Here is a 22713-nt window from a genome sequence, read left to right as displayed (position 1 = left end):
TATCAAGTTGATTTTGGGGATTTAATCAACTGGGCCTGAGGCTGCTGGGAGAAATTTCCCTTTCTCTTCTTTGGTTGCACTGCTCCTGGGGTTCTGCTTTGGATTTGGCCCTGCCTCTGGGTATAGGTTGCCTGAGGGCATCTGTGCTTTGCTCAGACAGGACAGATTTAAATTAGCAGCCGATTAGGGGGTGCTGGCTCACTCAGGCTGGGGGCTGGGGGAGGGAGAGATATGGAATGCAGAGAGAGACTGCTGCAGCAGAGGCCAGCTTGAAGTTGCAACAGCCTGAGGCATGCTGTCTGTTCCCTCTAGGGAAGTTGTCCTTGGATCACTGGATCCTGGAAGTGGCAGGCTGCACAGGCTCCTGGGAGGGGAGGTGTAGAGAGTGACCTGTGCTTGCACACAGGCTTCTTGGTGGCTGCAGCAGCAGCCTTAGCATCTCATGCCTGTCTCTGTGGTCTGTGCTGATAGCCGCTGCTCACACCTGTCTCTGGAGCTCGTTTACCCAGTGGTCTGAATCCCCTCTTCTCATGCACCCTGAAACAATGGCCTCTTGCCTATTAGGCAGGTCCAGACTTTTTTCCGGACTCCCTCCCGGCTAGCTGTGGTGCACTATCCCCCTTCAGACTGTGTTCACGCAGCCAACCCCAGTCCTCTCCCTGGGATCTGACCTCCAAAGAAGTCTGAGCCTCAGCTCCCAGCCCCCACCTACCCCAGCGGGTGAGCAGAGAAGCCTCTTGGGCTGGTGAGTGCTGGTCAGCACCAATCTCCTCTGTGCAGGAATCTCTCTGCTTTGCCCTCTGCAACCCTGTGGCTGCACTCTGCTCCATGGCTCTGAAGCTTCCCCACCACCACACATGTCTCCACCTATGAAGGGGATTCCTAGTGTGTGGAAACATTTCCTCCTTCACAGCTCCCTCCCAGAGATACAGGTCCCGTCCCTATTCTTTTGTCTCTGTTTTATTCTTTTTTCTTTTGCCCTACCCAGATATGTGGGGGAGTTTCATGCCTTTTGGGAGGTCTGAGGTCTTCTGCCAGCATTCAGTACGTGTTCTGTAGGAGTTGTTCCACATGTAGATGTATTTCTGATGTATTTGTCAGGAGGAAGGTGATCTCTATGTGTTACTCTTCCACCATCTTGAAGGTTTTCCCCTCGAAAGCAATTTTTTAAGGAAAAAACTATTAGTAATTCTTATAAGGTTTGTTTTGTTTTTTAGCAGAGGGGGGTAGTAAAACCCTGATAATTTGAGTTATCGTATCACATACATTCTTAGGAACTAGAAAAGATGGTCTCCAGACTAGCACAAAACAATATTTCATCTTTTTGAAAGATATTTGGTTTCCTTCTTTTCTCCTTTCATGTGTTTACCCTCAGTAGGAGGGACGTGGTAGGTGGGGAAGAAGAGTTGGGGGGCCTACCTACAGTGTGGCTACAGAACATTAGACAAATAGAAGTGTTCCTTTCCTGGAAATGTGGGAACATCAGGAATGAGGGGAATGTAGGAGGGCAGAGAGTTTGCAGAGTCCAGGAGAGTGCATTTGGGGAGAGCTGTAAGCTCTGAGCAGAGTGCCCAAATAGGGAAGAAGCCAAGACTGCTGCATTTATGGAGAAGTGAAGTGTAAATGATTAAGCAAATAAACTGCTGGTCTTTTCTAGAAATCTGACTGGGGACTGCCCACAGCCGGCTTTTACCTACTCTCCAAAGTACAGAGGCGACTTCATTTTTTTTTTTTTTTTTCGGTATGCTGGCCTCTCACTGTTGTGTCCTCTCCTGTTGCGGAGCGCAGGCTCAGTTGCCATGGCTCACGGGCCCAGCCGCTGCACGGCATGTGGGATCTTCCCGGACCGGGGCACGAACCCGTGTCCCCTGCATTGGTAGGCGGATTCTCAACCACTGCGCCACCAGGGAAGCCCCAACTTCATTTTAAGGAGCAGAGATTGGCAAACCTTTTCCTTTTATGACACAACATAGGGTTCACCCAAACTTGCTACCAGGACATGAGTAGAAAGAGGAAAAAGCCCAAAGCCTTAATTGGTACCATAGTTATAAAATTTTGCAAAGGAGATGTATGTTTTAAATAGCATTTCTTATATGGAGTTTTGTTTTATATATGTATCGTCTCGCTCAAATTCCTATTTGTGCACTGAACCACTAACAGCAAATAATTTCTGTATTCAGTTGTTCACCTAAAGCATAAAATTGGGCTAAATTCATCTCCTCCAAGAGACCACATCCTCCTGTACGTATCAAATCATGGCACTTGCCATACTATATTAAATTCCCTGTTACATGTCACCCTTCTTTCCTAAGCTCTATGTATATAGGTCCTTCATCTTTATCTCTCTAGTGCCTCCCATGTGACCTGGCACAAGCTACACACTCAGTAAACATTTTCGTTATTAGATGGAACTGGGTTACCCTTCCCTTCAGGATTCTGATAATGTGCAAAAACTCTTAGAAGAGGTAATACATTTCCAGGCTCTCACCTCTAACACTTGCAAAGACAAGAGCATAAATGGTGGTCCACATAGCATAGACCTAAATATTTATCATTTCTAGATCAAGCTAATAAACTTTTAAATGAAATGTGTTCTGTCGTCTTACTGCAAAAAGTCAACTTACTTTCGAGCTTCCCTCATGGTGCAGTGGTTAAGAATCCACCTGCCAATGCAGGGGACACAGGTTCAAGGCCTGGTCTGGGAAGATCCCACATGCTGCAGAGCACCTAAGCCTGTGCACCACAACTACTGAGCCTCCACTCTGGAACCCACGAGGCACAACTACTGAGCCCGCACGCCTAGAGTCCATGCTCTGCAACAAGAGAAGCCACCGCAATGAGAAGCCCACGCACCGCAATGAAGAGTAGCCCCCACTCGCCACAACTAGAGAAAGCCCACATGCAACAATGAAGCCCCAATGCAGCCAAAACTAAAATAAATAATTTTTTTTTAAAAAAAGAAAATAAATAAACTTAGTTTCATATTGATACAATAAAAACATTTGTACCAGTTATTTTTTAATATGCTGAAAGTTGACAAAATATCAACGATAACAATTGAATTATCAATATGCATATTTTGGTGTCCTGAGAGGCAATGTTTGTGTTTTCCCGTGAAGATACAAATAAGTCATAAATTATATTTTTCTTTCAGAAATGTATATTTTCACTTTTATTTCAGCAAAATGACTAATTATGCCATTATAATAAAATATTTCACATATTTTGTGTTCTATTTACAGTGGCACCAAATAATACATTTCCCAAGTCACATGATGTCTGTTGTTTTTAATTTTTTCCTGTTTTAAAATATTTAAGCATATCTTTGAACTTTAAAAAATTTCTTTTCAGCCTTTTTTTTCTTATCTGAGGTTACATGTTTTCTATCCAATCTCAGTTTACATATACTCTTTTTTAAAATTGAGATATAGTTGATTTACAGTATTATATTAGTCTCAGATGTACAACATAGTGATTCAAAATTTTTATAATTATATTCCATTTATAGTTTTTATAAAATATTGGCTATATACCCTGTGCTATATAATATATCCTGTAGTTTATTAATTTTATATATAGTAGTTTGTAGTTCTTAATCCCCTACCCCTGTCTTTCCCCTCCACCTTCCATCTCCCCTCTGGTAACCACTAGTTTGCTCTTCCTGTGAGTCTGTTGCTTCTTTGTTGTATTCATTCATTTGTTTTATTTTTTAGATTTCACCTATAAGTGATAACATATGGTATTTGTCTTTCTCCTTCAGACTTATTTCCCTAAGCGTAATATGTTCCAGGTCCATGTTCTTGCAAATGGCAAGATTTCATTCTTTTTTATGGCTGAGTAATATTCCATTGTGGTTTTTTTTTTTTTTTTTGTGTGTGTGTGTGTGTGTGTGTGTATACACACCACATCTTTCTTATCCATTCATCTGTTGATGAGCACTAAGGTTGTTAGCATATCTTGGCAATTGTAAATAATGCTGTTGTGAACACTGGTCTGCATGTATCTTTTCAAATTACTGTTTTCATTTTCTTTGAATGTATACCCAGGAGTGGAATTGCTGGATCATATGGTAGTTCGATTTGTAGTTTTTTGAGGAAACTCCATTCTGTTTCCACAGTAGCTGCACCAATTTACATTACCACAAACAATGTACTAGGGTTCCCTTTACTCCACATCCTTGACAACATTTGTAATTTATGACCTTTTTGAAATAGCCATTTTGACAGGTGTGAGGTGATACATCATCATGGTTTTGATTTGCATTTATCTTATGATTAGTGATGTTGAGCATCTTTTCCTGTGCCTGTTGCCATCTCTGTGTTCTTTGAAAAACTGTCTATTCACGTCTTCTGCCCAATGTTTTTAACCAAATTGTTTGGGGGTTTTTTGATGTTGAGTTGTATGAGTTATTTATATATTTTGGATATTAACCCCTTATCAGTCATACCATTTGCAAATATTTTCTCCCATTCTGTAGATTTTAGCATTTTTGTTGATGGTTTCCTTTGCTGTGCAAAAGCTTTTAAGTTTAATCAGGTCTCATTTTTATTTATTTTTTATTTTTATTTTTATTTTTTTCAATACGCGGGCCTCTCACTGCTGTGGCCTCTCCTGTTGTGGAGCACAGGCTCCGGATGTGCAGGCTCAGCGGCCATGGCTCACGGGCCCAACTGCTCCGCGGCACGTGGGATCCTCCCAGACCGGGGCATGAACCCGTGTCCCCCGCATCGGCAGGCGGACTCCCAACCACTGCGCCACCAGGGAAGCCCAATCAGGTCTCATTTTAAAATTTTTGCTTTTGTTTCCTTTGACTGTGAGACAGATCCATAAAAGTTATTACCATGATTTATGTCATAGAATGTTCTCCCTATGTTTTCTTCTAGTTTTATGCTTTCCAGTCTTATTTTTAGGTCTTTAATCCATTTTGAGTTTATTTTTGTATATAGTGTGAGAAAATGTTCTAATTTCATTCTTTTACATGTAGCTGTCTAGTTTTCCCTTTACTGATTATTGTGGATATAGATGATTTTACTACTTTTGTTTTTTAACTTTCCTACTAGCTTTCTACATGGTTGATTTACTACCTTTACTAGATACTTGCCTTTACCGAGGAGATTTTTCTTTTTGTAATTTTCATGTTTTTTGTTGTGGCCTTTTCTTTTTCACTTATGGAAGTCCCTTTAACATTTCTTGTACAGCTGGTTTGGTGGTGCTGAACTCTTTTACCTTTTGCTTGTCTGTTAAACTTTTGACTTCTCCATCAAATCTAAATGAAAACCTTGCCTGATAGAGTATCCTTGGTTGTAGGTTTTTCTCTTTCATCACTTTAGTTTCTGCTTAAAAGTCAGCTGATAGCCTTATGGGAGTTCCCTGGTTTCTTTTCCCTTGCTGCATTTAATATGCTCTCTTATATTCAATTTTTGCCATTTTAATTACAATGTGTCTTGGGGTGGTCCGTTTTGGGTAGATCCTCTTTGGGACTCTCTGTGTTTCCTGCACTTTGAGGTCTGCTTCCTTTTCTAGGTTAGGGAAGTTTTCAGCTATTATATCTTCACACATGTTCTCTGCCCCTTTCTCTCTCTTCTCCTTCTGGGACCTCTGTAATGTGAGTGTTAGAATATTTGATGTTATTCCAGAGATTTATTAAACTTTCCTCATTTCTTTTTTTTCTTTTTTTCTTTTTTCTGTTCAGCTTTTGTGATTTCCACTGCTCTATCTTCCAACTCACTGATCCGTTCCTCTGTATCATTTAACCTACTATCGAGTCCTAGCAGTGTATTTTTCATTTAGTTATTGTATTCTTCATCTCTGTTAAACAGTTTTAACTTCTGGATTAAAGACCTAAATGTAAGACTGGAAAGCATAAAACTAGAAGAAAACATAGGTAGAACATTCTATGACATAAATCATAGTAATAATGATAATATTTACATACTAATAACTCTGTTCTTCCATTCTTCTCCTGAGTTCTTTGATCATCTTTACAATCACTACCTTGAACTCTTTCTCAGATAGACTGCCTATCTCCATTTCACTTAATTCTTTTTCTGGGGTTTTATCTTGTTCCTTTGTTTGGACCATGTTTCTCTGTCACCTCATTTTGTCAACTTTGCTGTTTTTACTTCTGTGTATCTGGTAGGTTGATTATGTTTCCTGACCTTGGAGAAGCGGCCTTTTGTAGGAGATGTCCTATGTGTCTCAGCAACCCACTCCTCACTGGTCACCAGAGCTCTAAGCTCTAGGGGTGCTCCTATGTGTGTGGATCCTTCTGTTGTAGGGGGTAGACTACTGGGGGCAGTCTGGTAGGCATGACTGGCTCCCAGTCTGGTTGGTTGCCAGGCCCATCCTTGCACAGTGGCTGCCAGTCACCTAGTTCATAATTTTGTCTGGGAGTTTGGTCTATAGGTACTAATATATTACTCTTGTTTCTGTGTATAGATGTATGTTTTCTCTCTGCCTCTTCCTCTTCCTTGGTTCTACAAATTGTCTTGAATTAATCATTGCTTAGATAATTTGAAAATGTTTGATTTGGGGTTGTGTTACCTCTTGTGTTTATTATTGGGATTTAAGTCCCTTTATAGTCAGGTTTTGAAAAGCAAGGATGACCTCAGTTACCTTATAACAATCTAATTGCTTCAGTTAGTGTTTTCAGCCTGGAATATTACTAAAGGGTGTTCCTATTATAAATTAAAGCCCTTGGCTTGAAGGAGATTCACAGACCTCAACCAGAACTTCTCAGAGGACACTTTCAACCTACATATAGTTAGGGATATTTGGGGTTTAGTTGTGCCTATACTTAGAGCCAGAATTAGCCAACATATTAATATTGAGCAGAGATAAATGTGTTCAGTAACATTATTTTTGTCTCTATTCCCCAGTACTATATGTTCAGATCAAAGTAACAGTTTTAAGCTATACTTTTTGAGCAAGAGAGAGAGAAAAAAGTCACATATTAGAAAATCCTGCTATATGGGAAAAGAATCTAAAAGAGTGGGTATATATATATATATATATATATATATATATCTGATTCATTTTGCTGTACACCTGAAGCTAACACAACCTTGTAAATCAACTATACGCCAATAAAAAATTTAAAAAAAGAAAATCCTGCTAAATAAATGTCCAAAAAAGGTCACAGCATACAAAATAATTTTTACTCAACTTAAAAGGTGAAGAAGAAATCAGCTGGCTTAGAAGTTACATATATTTCTTCTCCTTAATTTTCTAAGTATTAAATATCCAGGCCAAAAATGCAATCTACTCATTCACATTTCCAGTATTAATCAGGGATTATGCCTCCTAGTTTGATTCATGTTTTATTCATGCTTACAAGTTTTCATTCTTTCTGGCACTTTGCATCATGCTAAAAGTAGTCAAAATGTGAAAGCTTGCAGATAAATAGAAAAATGGTGATACATTATCACTCTTTAACTTACCAGAATTCTCACCTTTTTCAGGAAGGCACATTAGAGCATTCAAGTCATTTCTCATTATTGCCTGAGCTATTCTACATAGGACCTAATAGATGATTTTTGCATTTTGTAAACTTTCAGGTCTGTCTTTAGCAATTCAATTTGCTTTAACCTCAGACATGTTATTTTCTTCCTTTTTGAAATATGAATAATAAAAGTAGATTGGAACACAGCATTGTTGGCAAACCAAACTTTATTAAATATTTGATTTTATCCGTTACAGAACATGAAAAGCAGCGGTTATGCAAGAGCACCGATTATATGAATTTGCATTTCAAAGTGAAATGGTTTTATATTGAGTATGTGCGAGAACTTCCTGCCTTCAAGGATGCAGTTCCTGAATATTCCTTGTAAGTAGTGATTTTCACCCCCAAGTTTATTCTCAATTCATAGTCCTGTAAAATTAAACCTGAATTATGCAGCCCTAAAATCTCTTCATATAATCTTCATTTGAATGCTGACATTTCTGTCATAAAATTAACATTAAATGATTTGCATACCTTTGGGAACCATATTTAATTGAATTGTGTTGCATTTTTCAAGTATGACTTACTTGGATATTAACTCAGAGAAAGAAATACATAATACACAATGGCTCACATGATGAAATTATTTCTTGTAAAAGTGCTTGAACTCAAATTTTGTTGGGAAAATGAGGGGTGCTTGTGTATTGATCTATGTAATCCAAATTACTCTTTTTTCAAACCTAAAAATGTCTTAGATATTTATATTTCTAAAATAGAAGTCATTATTAAACAGGTAACATTTTCAGAAACATGAATCTATCAGATACAATTGTGATCACACAGATTTATAATACTCTGCATTTTGTATTTGTCAGAATTCTGTTTTATTCTGTTGAGGGAGGGCTTCCAAATTCTAGGCACTATGCCAAGTATTGTAGGACAATAGTGAATAAAATAAAGGCCTCACCTTGAAAGGAGCTTATACTCAAGGAGATAGTATAAGAACAAAAATCCTGCTAAAGCATGGCAAATTGAAATAATTACTAACTCAAGTAATATGAGCAAAGTGCAGTGGAGTCTCACAGAAGAGAGATATTACCCCATTTCAGTGACTCTACACAGTATTTATGGATGAGGTAGCATTTGATACAGACTTTGAAATGTCATTTGGGCTATGGCAAGAAAACGAAAGGAAAGTTATGAGCATAATTATGGAGAAAGGAATACATGGGCTATGGTCCATGGGAAGTAGTTTCATTTCAGTGGAGTACAGGGTATCTTTACAAAATTAGTGGAAAATAATGTAGGAAATGTGGTTTTGAACTAGATTATATATAAATACTGTGAAGCTTTTACCACTTTCATTAGGCATTGTGGGGGTTGGAAAAGGTAGAGAATGGAGGGGGATAGGAAAGGGATTTAGAAGTTAGTGAGTAATGTAGTGATGAGATTAGAACTGCCCATTTATATAACTTTTCTCATAGAAGCTTATAAGATAGAATTGTATACTGGGAGAAGTAAAAATTTTATATACATAATAGAGTGATTGTAGTAAAAATGTAAAGGATGAAGATGTATGGGAGAGAAATTTCAAAGATAGAATTTTCAGAATTTGTCAACTAAAGACACATGAGGATAAAAGAAAAAGGAAGAGTTAAACATGCAGTACATGTGCCTAAGCATTGGTAGTATCATTGACTGGGAATAGGGAAATGAAAAATGGAGCTTTTGCCAAGAGAATTCTGCTTCTGGCTCTGTGTAGACTAACTAAACTATACTAACTTAAATCAGACTAACATGCTCACTGAAGACCAACTATAAAAGCAAAATAAAATTAAACAGTATCAGAGAGCAATTGAGGCAACCAGGGATTGAGAAGCTAAGGTCTCTGAGAAAAGAAATGCATTGAGGTGAACCCTGTATTTGCTGCAGTTTCTCTCCAGTCCTCTCCATCTACACGCATTTATTTGCCAATTTGCCATATAAGTCATGGTGATCAAATAGAGAACAGTAACCCAGAGTTTATAGTGATCTCCCTGGGCTAGAGAAACAAACATTGGTGTTCAAGGTTCTGAAGGCTGCTTTGTCTTGTGGGACCAACATCCGAGAATAAAGGGAACTACAGAGAAGTAAGTATAGCATGCTTCATGCAGTTTCTCCTTGAGGTATTCTCTGATTCTTAATTTGCCCATGTGTGGAGAGTGAGGCAGAAATAAACAAGTAGAAACCAGGCACTAAGAGATTAAAAACCAAGCAGAGACTTCAGCAGTCTCACAATGCTGGGGAGATAAAAATTAGAAAGCAAGGCCTCCTAAGAAAGAAGAAGCATTATAAACATCCCAGGTTTTCAGGTGAGATCCATGAAGGACTCTGTCCTAAAAATAAGGGCAAACTGGAAATAGCCCAGTCTAAAACCCAGTCTTTTCTAGATTGTGGTGATCTCCCTACATTCTGTCTACAAGAAAATATTCAGATCTGCTTTGGAGGAAATGATCAACCAAAGGTTCCACAATTTTTCATAGACAATGAACAGTATATAACAAAAGATGAAAGACTGACAGGCAACAGGACCAAATGACTAGAATCCAAGAGAAAAAGAGATATTAGTCTTATCAGACATAGAGTTTGATGTGTACTTCAAATTATGGGAGAATTTCAACAGAAAAATGGAACCTATAAGAAGAATAAAATGGACATTGTAGAACTGAAATAGGATGAAATTAGGAATGTGTTAGATGGGCCTAATGGCAGAATATACGTAGCAGAAGAGGGCTTAAAATACCTGGAACATATTTTTGAAGACTATATTCATATAAAAACATAGAAACAAAAAATACAAAATATAGAAAAAATAGAACAAGGATATATGGGACAAATTATAAAAAGGTCTAACGTACAAAGACCTGAGTTCCAGAAAAGGAGAAGAGAGAAACAGTATTAGAGCAGTGTGTGAAGAGTTACTTGATGTGGATTTTGCAAAACTGATGAAAAACATGAAGATAAAAATACAGTAATATAGTAAAGAATTAAAATCATTAAAGAAGGTGAACAAATGTGTACATTTAAAACACATTAAAAAAATAAAATATAAATAAACACATTAACTATATAAAATTTTTAAAATCTGTAAAATAAAATATACATAGGATTAGGACTTGCCTGGTGATGCAGTGGTTAAGAATCCACCTGCCAATACAGGCAACACAAGTTCAATCCCTGGTCTGGGAAGATCCTGTATGCTGTGGAGCAACTAAGCCTGTGCACCACAACTACTGAGCCTGTGCTCTAGAGCCCATGAGCCACTACTGAAGCCCATGCACCTAGAGCCTGTGCTCTGCAACAAGAGAAGCCACCGCAATGAGAAGCCCATGCACCACAATGAAGAGTAGCCCCCACTCACCACCACTAGAGAAAGACCACGCACAGCAATGAAGACCCAATGCAGACAAAAATAAATAATAAATAAATAAATAAATTTAAAATAGAAGACAACAATAGCATGAAAAGGTAGAAGAGTGATACAATGAGTAAATATAAGATCCTTGACTTGTTTGAAAAGTGTAAAATACTCATTTTAAAAAACTTTGAATATGTTGTGGATGTGTATTATAATTTATAGTGTAACCCCTTAAGGTATAATATAATACTATGCATCAATAATATAATGGGAAAGGGGAGGAGGATAAAACAAAATTATGTAAAAGTCAAGAAACGAGAATGAAAAGAAGGAAGAGCAAGTAGGAAATTGAGGGTGGGGGAAGCAAGATGATAGATTTAAAATTTAATGTATCAGAAAATTAAGTGTAACATTAAATGCAAATAGATTAATACTCTAGGCAACAAGTATTGTCCTACTAGATAAAATAATAAAACCCAAAATATCTTGCTTACAATTTATTCACTTAAAAATGAGTCTAGAACTGTTAGGTGAAAGGATGAAAAAAATAATTGAAAGGAAAATTATACAGCTATCCTGATATTAGACAAAATAGATTTTAAGATAAGAAATACTTTGAGAGAAAGAAATTTTTCATGATGATTAAAGGAGCAATTCAACAAAAAGATGGGAAAGATATCTAATGGAAAGATACCCCCATGCTCTTGGATCAGAAGAATTAATATTGTTAAATGGACATACTACCCAAAGCAACCTACAGATTTAATTTGATATCTATCAAATTACCCATGACATTTTTCACAAAACTAATTATTACCCTAAAATTTACATGGAACCATGAAGGACTCACAAGTTGCCAAAGAAATCCTGAGGAAAAAGAACAAAGCTGGAGGCATAACCCTCCTAGACTTTGGACAATACTACAAAGCTACAGCAATCAAAACATCATGGTATTGGCACAAAAACAGACATATGGATCAATGGAACAGAATAGAGAGCCCAGAAATAAACCCACACATCTACGCTCAATTAATCTTTGACAAAGGAGACAAGAATATACAATGGAAAAAAGACAGTCTCTTCAGGAAGTGATATTGGGAAAGCTGGACAGCTACATGTAAATCAATGAAGTTAGAACACTCCCTCACACCATACAAAAAAACCCCTCAAAATGGCTTAAAAACTTAAATATAAAACATGACACCATAAAACTCCTAGAGGAGAATATAGGCAAAACATTCTCTGACATAAATCATAGCAACATTTTCTTAAGTCAGTCTCCCAAGGCAATAGAAATAAAAGCAAAAATAAACAAATGGGACCTAATCAAACTTATAAGCTTTTGCACAGCAAATGAAGCCATAAACAAAATGTAAAGACAACCTATGGGATAGAAGAAAATATTTGCAAATGATGTAACCAACAAGGGATTAAATTCCAAAATATAAAAGCAGTTTATATAACTCAATAAAAAAAACAAACTACCCAATCAAAAAATGGTCAGAACAAATAAATAAATATCATTTTTTGTTCAAACTTTAAAAATAAATAGGCAGAAGACCTAAATAGACAATTCCCCAAAGAAGACATACAGATGGGCAACAGGCACATGAAAAGATGCTCAACATCACTAATTATTAGAGAAATGCAAACCAAAATGACAAAGAGGTACCACCTCACACTGGTCAGAATGGCCACCATCAAAAAGTCTACAAATTAACACATGCTGAAGAGGGTGTGGAGAAAAGGGAACCCTCCTTCACTGTTGGTGGGAATGTAAATTGGTGCAGCCACTATGGAAAACAATATGGGGATTCCTTAAAAAACTAAAAATAGAGTTGCCATATGATCCAGCAATCCCACTCCTGGGCATATATCCAGAGAAAACTCTAACTTGAAAAGATACATGCACCCCAAAGTTCATAGCAACACTATTTACAATAGGCAAGTCATAGAAGCAGCCTAAATGTCCATTGATAGATGAATGGATAAAGAAAATGTGGTACATATATACAGTGGAATACTACTCAGCCATAAAAAGAATGAAATATTGCCATTTGCAGCAACATGGATGGACCTAGAAGTTATCATACTAAGTGAAGTAAGTCAGACAGAGAAAGAAAAATATCATATAATGTCACTTATATGTAGACTCTAAAATATGATACAAATGAACTTATTTACAAAACAAACACTTATAGATACAAAGCAAACTTATGGTTACCAAAGGGGAAGGGGGAGGGAGGGATAAATTAGGAGTCTGGGATTAGTAGATACAAACTACTATGTATAAAATAGATAAACAACAAGGTCCTACTGTGTAGCACAGGGAACTATATTCAATACCCTGTAACAAACCGTAATGGAAAAGAATATGAAATAGAATATATATATATATATATATATATATATATATATATATATATATATATATATGAAGCCATAACATACATAACTGACTCACTTTGCTATACACCAGGAGCTAATACAGCATTGTAAATCAACTATACTTCAATTAAAATATTTCAAAAATAAAATTTAAAAAGATATTTGATTTCTAAATTTGTATGTATCAAATGACATGTCAGCAAAGTATATAAAGCAAAAATTGTCAGAAGTAAAATGAAAAATCAAATCTACAATTCTATTTGGAGATTATACATCTTTCAGAAACTGATTGAAGAATCAGACAAAAAATGTCATTAAGAAAAAAGACATTTCAACAACATGATATCTGTCCATCTATTTCTGGTCACCCAGAGTTTCCACAAATTTTCATAGATATTGTTTACACACATACACATACACACACTACCTATCTACAATTATAACCAGCAATGAGAAAATACACATTGTTATCAGATGTACATGGTGCGTTTACCAAAACAGACTGTCTGATAGACCAAAAAGCAAGTATAATGAATTTTTTAAAAATGAAGCATATACTGTGTGTTCTTGGACCACTGTGGAATTAAGCCAAAAATCAACTCCAAGAAGATAACTAGAAAGTCACCAGATAGGGAAATTAAGCAGATACTCTAGATCATTCATAAGTCAAAAAACAAATCACAGTGTAGATTACATGATATTTTTAACTAAGTGATAAAATATGGCATGTCAAAAGTTGTGGATTACAGCTAAAACAGTAAATAGAGGAAGATTTATAGCTCTAGTTCTATAAAGAGAAAGGAAAAAAGGCTATAAAATCAGTAATATAAGTTATCAGAAGAAATGTTTAAAAGCCAGTCAAGTCAAGAGAAAGTAGAAAAAGAAAATAATCAACATGACCTGGAATAAAAATAAAGTGAAAATTTAAGGAGAAATTAAAAAGCCAAGTGTGTTTTTGAGAAGACTATAAAAATCAAAAAAACCTTAGTAAGGCCAGTGAAAAAAGATATGTCACAAATTACCATTTTCAGGAAAAGATGTTACTAAAGATGCTATAAAGATAAAAAATTATTAAGAGAGTATTTATGGTAGCACATTTAAAAGTTAGACAAAATGTACAAATTCCTTTAAAAAGAAAACTTACCAAGCTAGCATAGGAAAAACAATAAAATCTGAGCGGGTCTATAACTACTTTAAAATTTGAATCCTTAAATAAAAATCATGTCACAATTAAAACTCCAGGCCCAGATGGCTCCAAATGGAATTCTTCCAACTGTTTAAGAAAGAATATCAGCAATGTTACACAAACTGTTCCAGAGAAGGCAGGAATACTTCTCAAATCCTTTTTGAGGTCAGCATATCCTCAATACTAAAACCTATTGAGAACATGACAAGTAAGAATAATTACAGGCCAATTTCTCTCTGACCATAGTTTAAAAAAATAAATGAAATATTAGCCAATAGAATTCAGTGGTCTATAAAAACAGTAATATAACATGACCATGGGGAATTTATTCCTGGAATATGAAATTAGTTAAACATTTTAAAAGCAATGAATGTAAATCACAACATTTAGATTATGAAGGAGAAAATCGCTATAATCATTACACTAAATATATAACAATAATTAGATAAAATAGAACATCAATTTATTATAAAAATCTCTTATCAAGTTAGGAATAGAAGGGAACTTTCTTAATCTAATAAAAGACCCACCCTTTGAAAAAAACTGTACAAACATTCTCATGGATAAAATTTTGAAAACTTCCCCCTGAGATCAAGAATGACTGATTATATATGTGGATAACTGAATCACTTTGCTGTACTGTAGAAATTAACACAACATTGTAAATCAACTATACTTCAGTAAAATAATTTTTTTAAAAAAGAACAAGACCGATAGCTGATAACATCACTTTTTTTTAACATTGTGCTAGAAGTCCTAGGCAGTACAATGAGACAAGAAAGAGAAAAGTATAATGGTTGTAAAAGCATATAATGATGCTATCCATATGTGTATATGACATATTTATACACCTAGAGAATTCAAAAGAAAGTATAGGAAAACTAATAGAATATAAAAAGTGGATGTAGTAAGTTCATTGAATTTCCATGTGATAGCCACAGTTAGAAAATTACATATAAACAATGCCATTTGAATGGCATTAAAACCGTGATAAACACATGTGATGAAAGATGTGCGTGCCTTCTATTGAGGCAACTATAAAATATTACTGAGAGGATTACTTAAGATGAACTAAATAAAAATATACAATATTTCTAAAAACATGCATTATTGTAAAGGAGGTAGTTCTACCCACATTGACATACAGATTCAAAGCAATCCCATAAGGAGTCCCACAGCTATTTTTGTGCAGATTGATAAGTTCATTCAAAAATATGTAATACATAGAAATGCAAAGGGCTAAGACTAGCCATAGTGATCTTGAAGAGGAAGTAATAAAGTTGGAGAACTGCACTATCAGTCATCAAGACTTATTAAAAAGTTAATTATTAATTGTATGGTGTTGTGCATGACAAATAGACCAATGAAACAAAATAGTCCAGAGACAAATCCATACATTGCTGTTACCTGATTTGCATCAAAGATGCCAGCTCAAAGCAGTGGGGGAAAGAATGACCTTCTAAATAAATTGTGCTAGACAACTGTACATCCATATGGAAAAAAGAACTTTGAAACTTAGACCATTCACAAAACCCACCTACTGGTGGATTGCACATCACTAAAAGTTAAAGGTGAGCACCCAGGATCAGTTACAGGAGATGAGTCAGTGTAGATGAAAGCCAGACGGTAAAGCCCTAAGAAAGGAGAGAATGGCACAGTGGGGGACATAGCACCCAAGATGTACATTTTACAGGATTTTGAATTGTAAAGGGAATTGTAGAGTGGGAATTAGGAACTAAGCATGTTTGAGGCAGCATTGGAAGGGCCAAGAGAAAGGTAGAGATTGAAGGTAAAAGAGAGGGGATACACACACACACACACACACACACACACACACACATATACACATATATATGTGTGTGTGTATATATATATATATATATATATACACACACACACACACACACACACGTATATGGTACACTGCACAGCATGCGGGACCTTAGTTCCCCGATCAGGGATTGAACCCATGAACCTGTACCCCATGTAGTGGAAGCTCACTTGGACTCCTAACCACTGGACTGCCAAGGAATTTTGAGAAGAGGATATGCTTGAGAAGTGAAACTAAAGGTCTTCAAGGTAGCAGAACTAGAAAAAGAGAATGAAAAGAGATTTTTGGTCCTGAATTACTCTCAGATAAGAAAAGAGCAGTATTCACTGTTAATCATGTGCAAATGACATCTTTTATAGTATGCAATACTATTGATTTTTTTTCAGGTGGTTTGAACCTTTTGTCCTGCAGTGGCTAGATGAAAATGAAGACGTGTCAATGGAGTTCCTTCATGGAGCCCTGGGAAGAGACAAAAAAGATGGAGTGAGTTTAAATGACTTTCAGATTGCTTATTGTCAAGATTCATTTACACTGCTCACTTTTAAGCTAGTGGGAATTTTTAGGCTTATTGCTATTAATTAAGTTTAATTTTAATCCTCTCATTACCAAAATATAATTAAAACACAATTTTAAATGCTGATAAGAACCCTAGGGAATCGCTTTAAAAAAAAATTGATCACCCTTTTGCCCCAAGATTCTTTACTCCTTGAATTGGTCTGAATCTACAAGTTCAGTGGGCTTATACAAAGCTCCCCTGTTGTTCTGGAACCTTTCCAGGATTCCAAGATTAGGAACAGACACCCTCCCAATCCCTCTGGAGCAAATCAAATGTCTTGAGCCACAGTCGGCTTGCTAAACCATCCTAATGCCTGTGGGGAATGAGAAATTGAAAGAACCAGTCCCTCAATTCAGTAATGGAGAAACCAATTAATAGCAACCTGACCCATGATATTAGTTTTACTACACTTTCCAGAAAAGGAGATGGATGATTTTTAAATGATCAAGCATTTTATTACTGGGAAATGAAAGTACATGATATAGGAGATTGAGCTGTTTTTGTGAAATAATGACGATTCCTTCCACAGTCCCTCTAAAGTATGCTTATGAGGATGGTATCACTTTCTCTCCCCTCAGTTCCAGCAGACATCTGATCACGCACTGTTTTCTTCCTCTGTGGTTGACGTCTTTGCTCAGCTTAATCAGAGCTTTGAGATTATTAAGAAACTGGAATGCCCTAATCCTGAAGCATTATCTCACTTAATGAGAAGATTTGCAAAGGTAGGTTAAATGGAATGAATCCTTTCTTTGCTGGAACTATGGCATGTTGTTATTTTCCTGCACAGAATTTGAAAAATGCTGTTGTTTTGTAGCATTAGTCTTGTCTGACTACTACCTCAGTTTAATTTTCTAATTCCAGTAAAAATAGGCTGTTTCAGGTTTGTCATCTGACTCTCTTTTTACCCTTCCTGTTATCTAAGTATGGATTTATCATCTTAAAATATCTATTTATGGGGCTTCCCTGGTGGCGCAGTGGTTGAGAGTCCGCCTGACGATGCAGGAGACACGGGTTCGTTCCCCGGTCCGGGAAGATCCCACATGACGCGGAGCAGCTGGGCCTGTGGAGCCATGGCCGCTGAGCCTGCGCGTCCGGAGCCTGTGCTCCGCAACGGGAGAGGCCACAGCAGTGAGAGGCCCGCGTACAGCAAACAAACAAACAAACAAAAATAAACAAAAAATCTATTTATTATTCACATGAATGACTCAGTCATCTGTAATTGATGAGACTACCATAGGTGGCCAAATTAATTTCTATTTCAGCTTTGTAGCTGAAAATAAATCTTGGAATTTCATATTCAAATCGCAGGTATTTTTTTTTAATCAGTAGTACGATAAAAAGTATTTGAACTTGGAGTAATGAAAACTGAGTTCTAACTTCCAATCAGCCAATAACTGTAGTGTGAGTCTGAGCAGTTCCCTTGATATTTTTTTCAACATCTTTATTGGAGTATAATTGCTTTACAATGTTATGTTAGTTTCTTCTGTGTAACAAAGTGAATTAGCTATACGTATACATATATCCCCAAAGCCTCTCCCTCTTGCGTCTCCGTCCCACTCTCCCTATCCCACCCCTCTAGGTGGTCACAATCAAGGTCACAAAGTCCCTTGATTTTTATGAGCTTAGTTTTCTTAGTTGGCAAATTGATTTTGAGCAACCAGATTCCTCTTCCTCCTCTTACTGTCTAAGAAGGCTTGCAAAGTACTTACTACTTTGCAAAAGTTTCTGGGGAAATATAAGAAATAAAAAGTGCTGTCTCTGCCCTTCAAATCTTAAAAAAATATATATATATAAAATAATCAAGACCACATGACATGAACTAATTCGAAGATGGCATGAAAAGGGACACAATTCAACCTCAAGCACAGTAGAGTGCACAGTAAGTTGAGCGGAAGGAAAACTAATGAGAGCTAAAGTACAGTTTCCCTGGGAAAACAGGGCTCATTCAGCCTAAAAGGTGAAGTTAGAAAAGTATTGTAAGCCACGGGAATAGCAGGAACAAAGGAAAAGCTGAGCGTGACTTGAAGAGCAGGGAGAAACAATCCTCTGACAAAAAAAGAAAAAAAAAAGGAAAAGAAAAGGAAAAAAAAAAATGTGTTCTGGGAGAAGTAGTGGGGAATGTTAGGAGAGTGAGGATGGGTCCAGATCTTGAAGAGCTCTGCTTCCCGGGCTGAGAAGTTTATATTTAATCTTTTTTTTTTTTTTTTTTTTTTTTTTTTTTTTTTTTTTGCGGTATGTGGGCCTCTCACTGCTGTGGCCTCTCCCGTTGCGGAGCACAGGCTCCGCACGTGCAGGCTCAGCGGCCATGGCTCACGGGCCCAGCCGCTCCGCGACATGTGGGATCCTCCCAGACCAGGGCACGAACCCGTGTCCCCTGCATCGGCAGGAGGACTCTCAACCACTGCGCCACCAGGGAAGCCCTATACTTAATCTTTTGAACAATTTACGAAACAGTGAATCTTTGGAGATTTTGAATCACGGTAGTGATACGACAAATGTAGGGATGTAGGGCAATGACCTACAAACTCCTATGCCTGACAGCCCTAGGGATAAGCCTGGCTTCATGGGTTGGATGATGGCAGAGGTTTAAGCTGGCTGTTTATTTGACAAGGGTTTACTCTTTGCCTCACTTGCTCAATTTACTAGCTACTTTAAGAGATGTAGTCATGAATAAGCACAATCTCTGACCTCAAAAAACCTATAATGAGATGGCCAAACCTATAAACAACTATGAAAAAGTCAAATGCTATAATCAGGGTATCTCAGAGGTTGAAAAAGGCCTAGTGTATATCTATCTCTCTCTATATATATATATAGATATATATATATAGAGAGAGATAGATATAGATCATGTTAAAAAATAAAGACATGCCAAAACTCAGTGAAATTGTATAATATTTAAGACATATTAATTTGCTAGGGCTGCCATAAATAAAAGACCACAGGATGGTGGCCTAAACAGTAAAAATTAATTTTCTCACAGTTCTGGAAACTATAAATCCAAGATGAAGGTGTCAGCAGGTTTGTTTTCTTCTGAGGGCTCTCAGGGCTTCTTGCAGATGACTATCTTCTTACTGTGTCCTTACACAGTCTTTCCTCTGTGTACCTACACCCCTGGTGTTTCTATGTGTGTCTGAATTTTCTCTTATAAAGACACCAGTCATATTGGATTAGGGCTCACACTAATGGCCTTATTTTAACTAACTCACTTTTTGAAAGGCCCTGTCTCCAACTACAGTCATATTCTGAGATATTAGGAGTCAGGGTTTCAACATATAAATTTTGAGGGACAAAATTCAGCCCCTAAAGGATGTACACATTTAACATGCCACTGCTTTCAACCACAGACACCAACACAAGAGTAGATTACTTTGTTTGCGTTATCACAAAAAGTCTAAATTTGAGATCCTTTATGAATGGGAGGCTTGAGCCTGACCCTGTCATTGGCTCTGGCTCTTAGAAAAGTTTAAGCCTGGTTCACTGACAGGTGGATTAGGAAAGGGCTTCTTGTAGGAGGCAGCATCTTTATTAACTGTAGTAGGATAGTTTTGCTGAGGTAACAAGAAAACCAAGAAACTGTATGATTTAACACAACAAAGATTTACTTCCTGCTCACCCAACATCAGATACTGGTTGGGTGACCCTGTGGGGGAGCCTTTGTCAAAAATAAACAAAGCCAGATACTAGTTAAGGTTGTAAGGACAGATTTTAATTAGCAATAAATGAGTGTAATGGGGAAGAGTCCAGACTGAATGAGAGTCAATTTTGATTTGTACAGACGTCACTGGCTGTTTTAGAGGCAGAGTGTAGGAACAGGGAGGGCACAAGCAGGGGCTCAAAAAGCAGGAGGAGAGGGTTTGGTCCATGGGAAGCCCATCTGGGTTTGCTAACTGGTGCTTATCGAAGTTAGCCTCCTACCCTCCCCCAGAGGCTGTGAGACAGGGGCCCTATCTTCAGGTGGTGGCTGGAACAAGTGGTAAATCTTTTGGCAGCCTTGCGTTTTCTCAGGCAGGCACTTTCAGGGCATGTAGAATCATCCCAGGGGTGTGGCCTTGAGCGGTTCAAAACTATGCTACTGTTTTGTTCAAGTCTTTATAGGCCAAGGTTGAGGCCTAGTAGGGGAGAGGACTCGGAAGAACCTGGGTAGAGTTTGGTCAAGAGAGAATCTTTGTTGTCCTTCACCATTCTGTGACTCAGGAGTTCTAGCTTGAGAGGTCCCACTGAAGAAAGAACATAGGATTCATAGAGTGCTGTGGAACTACAGTTGGAAAGTTAGACCTGCTTTGTAAAGAGTCATAAAGAACTGGTGAAGTGGCTGTACTTCTTTAGTAGAAAATGAGAAGCCAATGAAGGCTTTAGGCAGACAAGCTGTCAGCCTAAACTGTATTTAAAAATTTATCTGCCATGAGATATTTTGAACTCCAGTCTTTATATCTGTTTACTAGGAAGACTAAAGTAACGTCGCACTTTTAAAGAGGTAATAATAGCTAAAAATCATTTATTGGGACTTTCTTGGTAGCAGCTGATTCCAATTTCCCACAATGGGGAAATCTGCAGTGAATTCTGCAGGAGAATTATTCTAAAAAATTCCCGAAGTCTTTTCTTGACTAGCAGCTGTGTTTTGGGTGACTGACAAGAAAAGAATGAAACAGAGTCATTAGGGATAGTGTTTTTAAAACTATGTTACATGCTATTCCTGGAACTCTGTAGTAGAAGTAGATTCAGATGAGAATTTCATAATCTCAGAGTTAATGTATTTAGTAACATACTGTCATACTTGCACCTATTGCAAAAGTAACTAGAATTTACCCTCAGAGTATTCAGGTAGCAGGTTATGTAAGGTGGAGACACGGAAGCACTGAGTAAGAGTAGCAGAAAAGGCAAACTGGGACTCTCTGAAGCAAGAGGAAAAGAATTAGGCTCCATGTGTCACTGAGGAAATGTGAGCTTTTATTGGCACAGGAAAATAACTTCAATGAAGTAAAGCATTTTTAATCCATGGGCATTCAGTACTAATCAGTTATTATCACAAGGAGATGATTATCACAAGGAGTGAAAAACATTTTCTGGGAAAGTAGAAATTGGCAACCTTCATTGAAAAATAAATTCTATGTTATTAGAATTGAAAATCATAAAAATAAAAATAGCCCTTTGTAGTTAATATAATTAGCTATTTCACAGTAACTTTAGATTACTGGAGTTTGTTTTATTTCATCAGATGTGACCATCAGTCTTGAAAACCTTATCCTTCTTAGGATTGGGATCCTTGTATCAAAAGATACTGAAATCATATTATCTTTCTGGGACTTAGACTGATTTAAACCATCCCCTGGAGAGAAGACACATTAATGATATCTGTAGACACTTTAGAGGACACTTTAGCTAGCATTGTGAAATGGATCTTAAAGGGATGATTCACTTTTTTTTTAATGGATTTTAAAGTAAGATGATTCACTCTTACTATGTAAGACTGAATAAGGTATCAAACAAATGCTTCAAATTTCATAGCTGGTACATTTAGGAGCTGTGATGAGTGGTAAAATGGACACATGAGTAGTGAAAATTCCTATGGCTGTACGGCTGCCCTTGACAAGTATGGGTAGTTTAATTTAAAACCGAGAAATATGAAGTAACGGTATCTTCAGTACTACTTAAAAACAAATCAACAAATATTGACTCCTGGCTCCAAGTTGGCCATACTATGGTGAATGAGACCCACATATTCCTTGTTCTCTGGGAACATAATCCTAATTTTTAAAAATAATAATTAGGGCTTCTCTGGTGGCGCAGTGGTTGAGAATCCGCCTGCCAATGCAGGAGACACGGGTTTGTGCCCCGGTCCGGGAAGATCCCACATGCCGCGGAGCAACTAAGTCCGTGAGCCATGGCCGCTAGGCCTGCGCGTCCAGAGCCT

The 22713-nt window shown here is 37.2% G+C and overlaps 1 protein-coding gene across 1 annotated transcript in view; it reads left to right on the top strand.

Annotated features, from left to right (window-relative positions):
• UNC13C (unc-13 homolog C) overlaps nt 1-22713 on the top strand; it is a 607361-nt gene that overhangs the window by 470855 nt on the left and 113793 nt on the right. The window contains exons 19-21 of the mRNA XM_059056161.2: nt 7699-7825; nt 16630-16726; nt 17378-17521. Of these exons, the coding sequence (XP_058912144.1) occupies nt 7699-7825; nt 16630-16726; nt 17378-17521 (368 nt within the window). The remainder of the gene's footprint in view (nt 1-7698; nt 7826-16629; nt 16727-17377; nt 17522-22713) is intronic.

This window comes from Kogia breviceps, chromosome 3 (assembly GCF_026419965.1).
Source record: "Kogia breviceps isolate mKogBre1 chromosome 3, mKogBre1 haplotype 1, whole genome shotgun sequence".
Classification (NCBI taxonomy): Eukaryota; Metazoa; Chordata; class Mammalia; order Artiodactyla; family Physeteridae; genus Kogia; species Kogia breviceps.
Note: the sequence above shows the minus strand (reverse complement) of the source record. Positions and strands in the feature narration are given on the sequence as shown.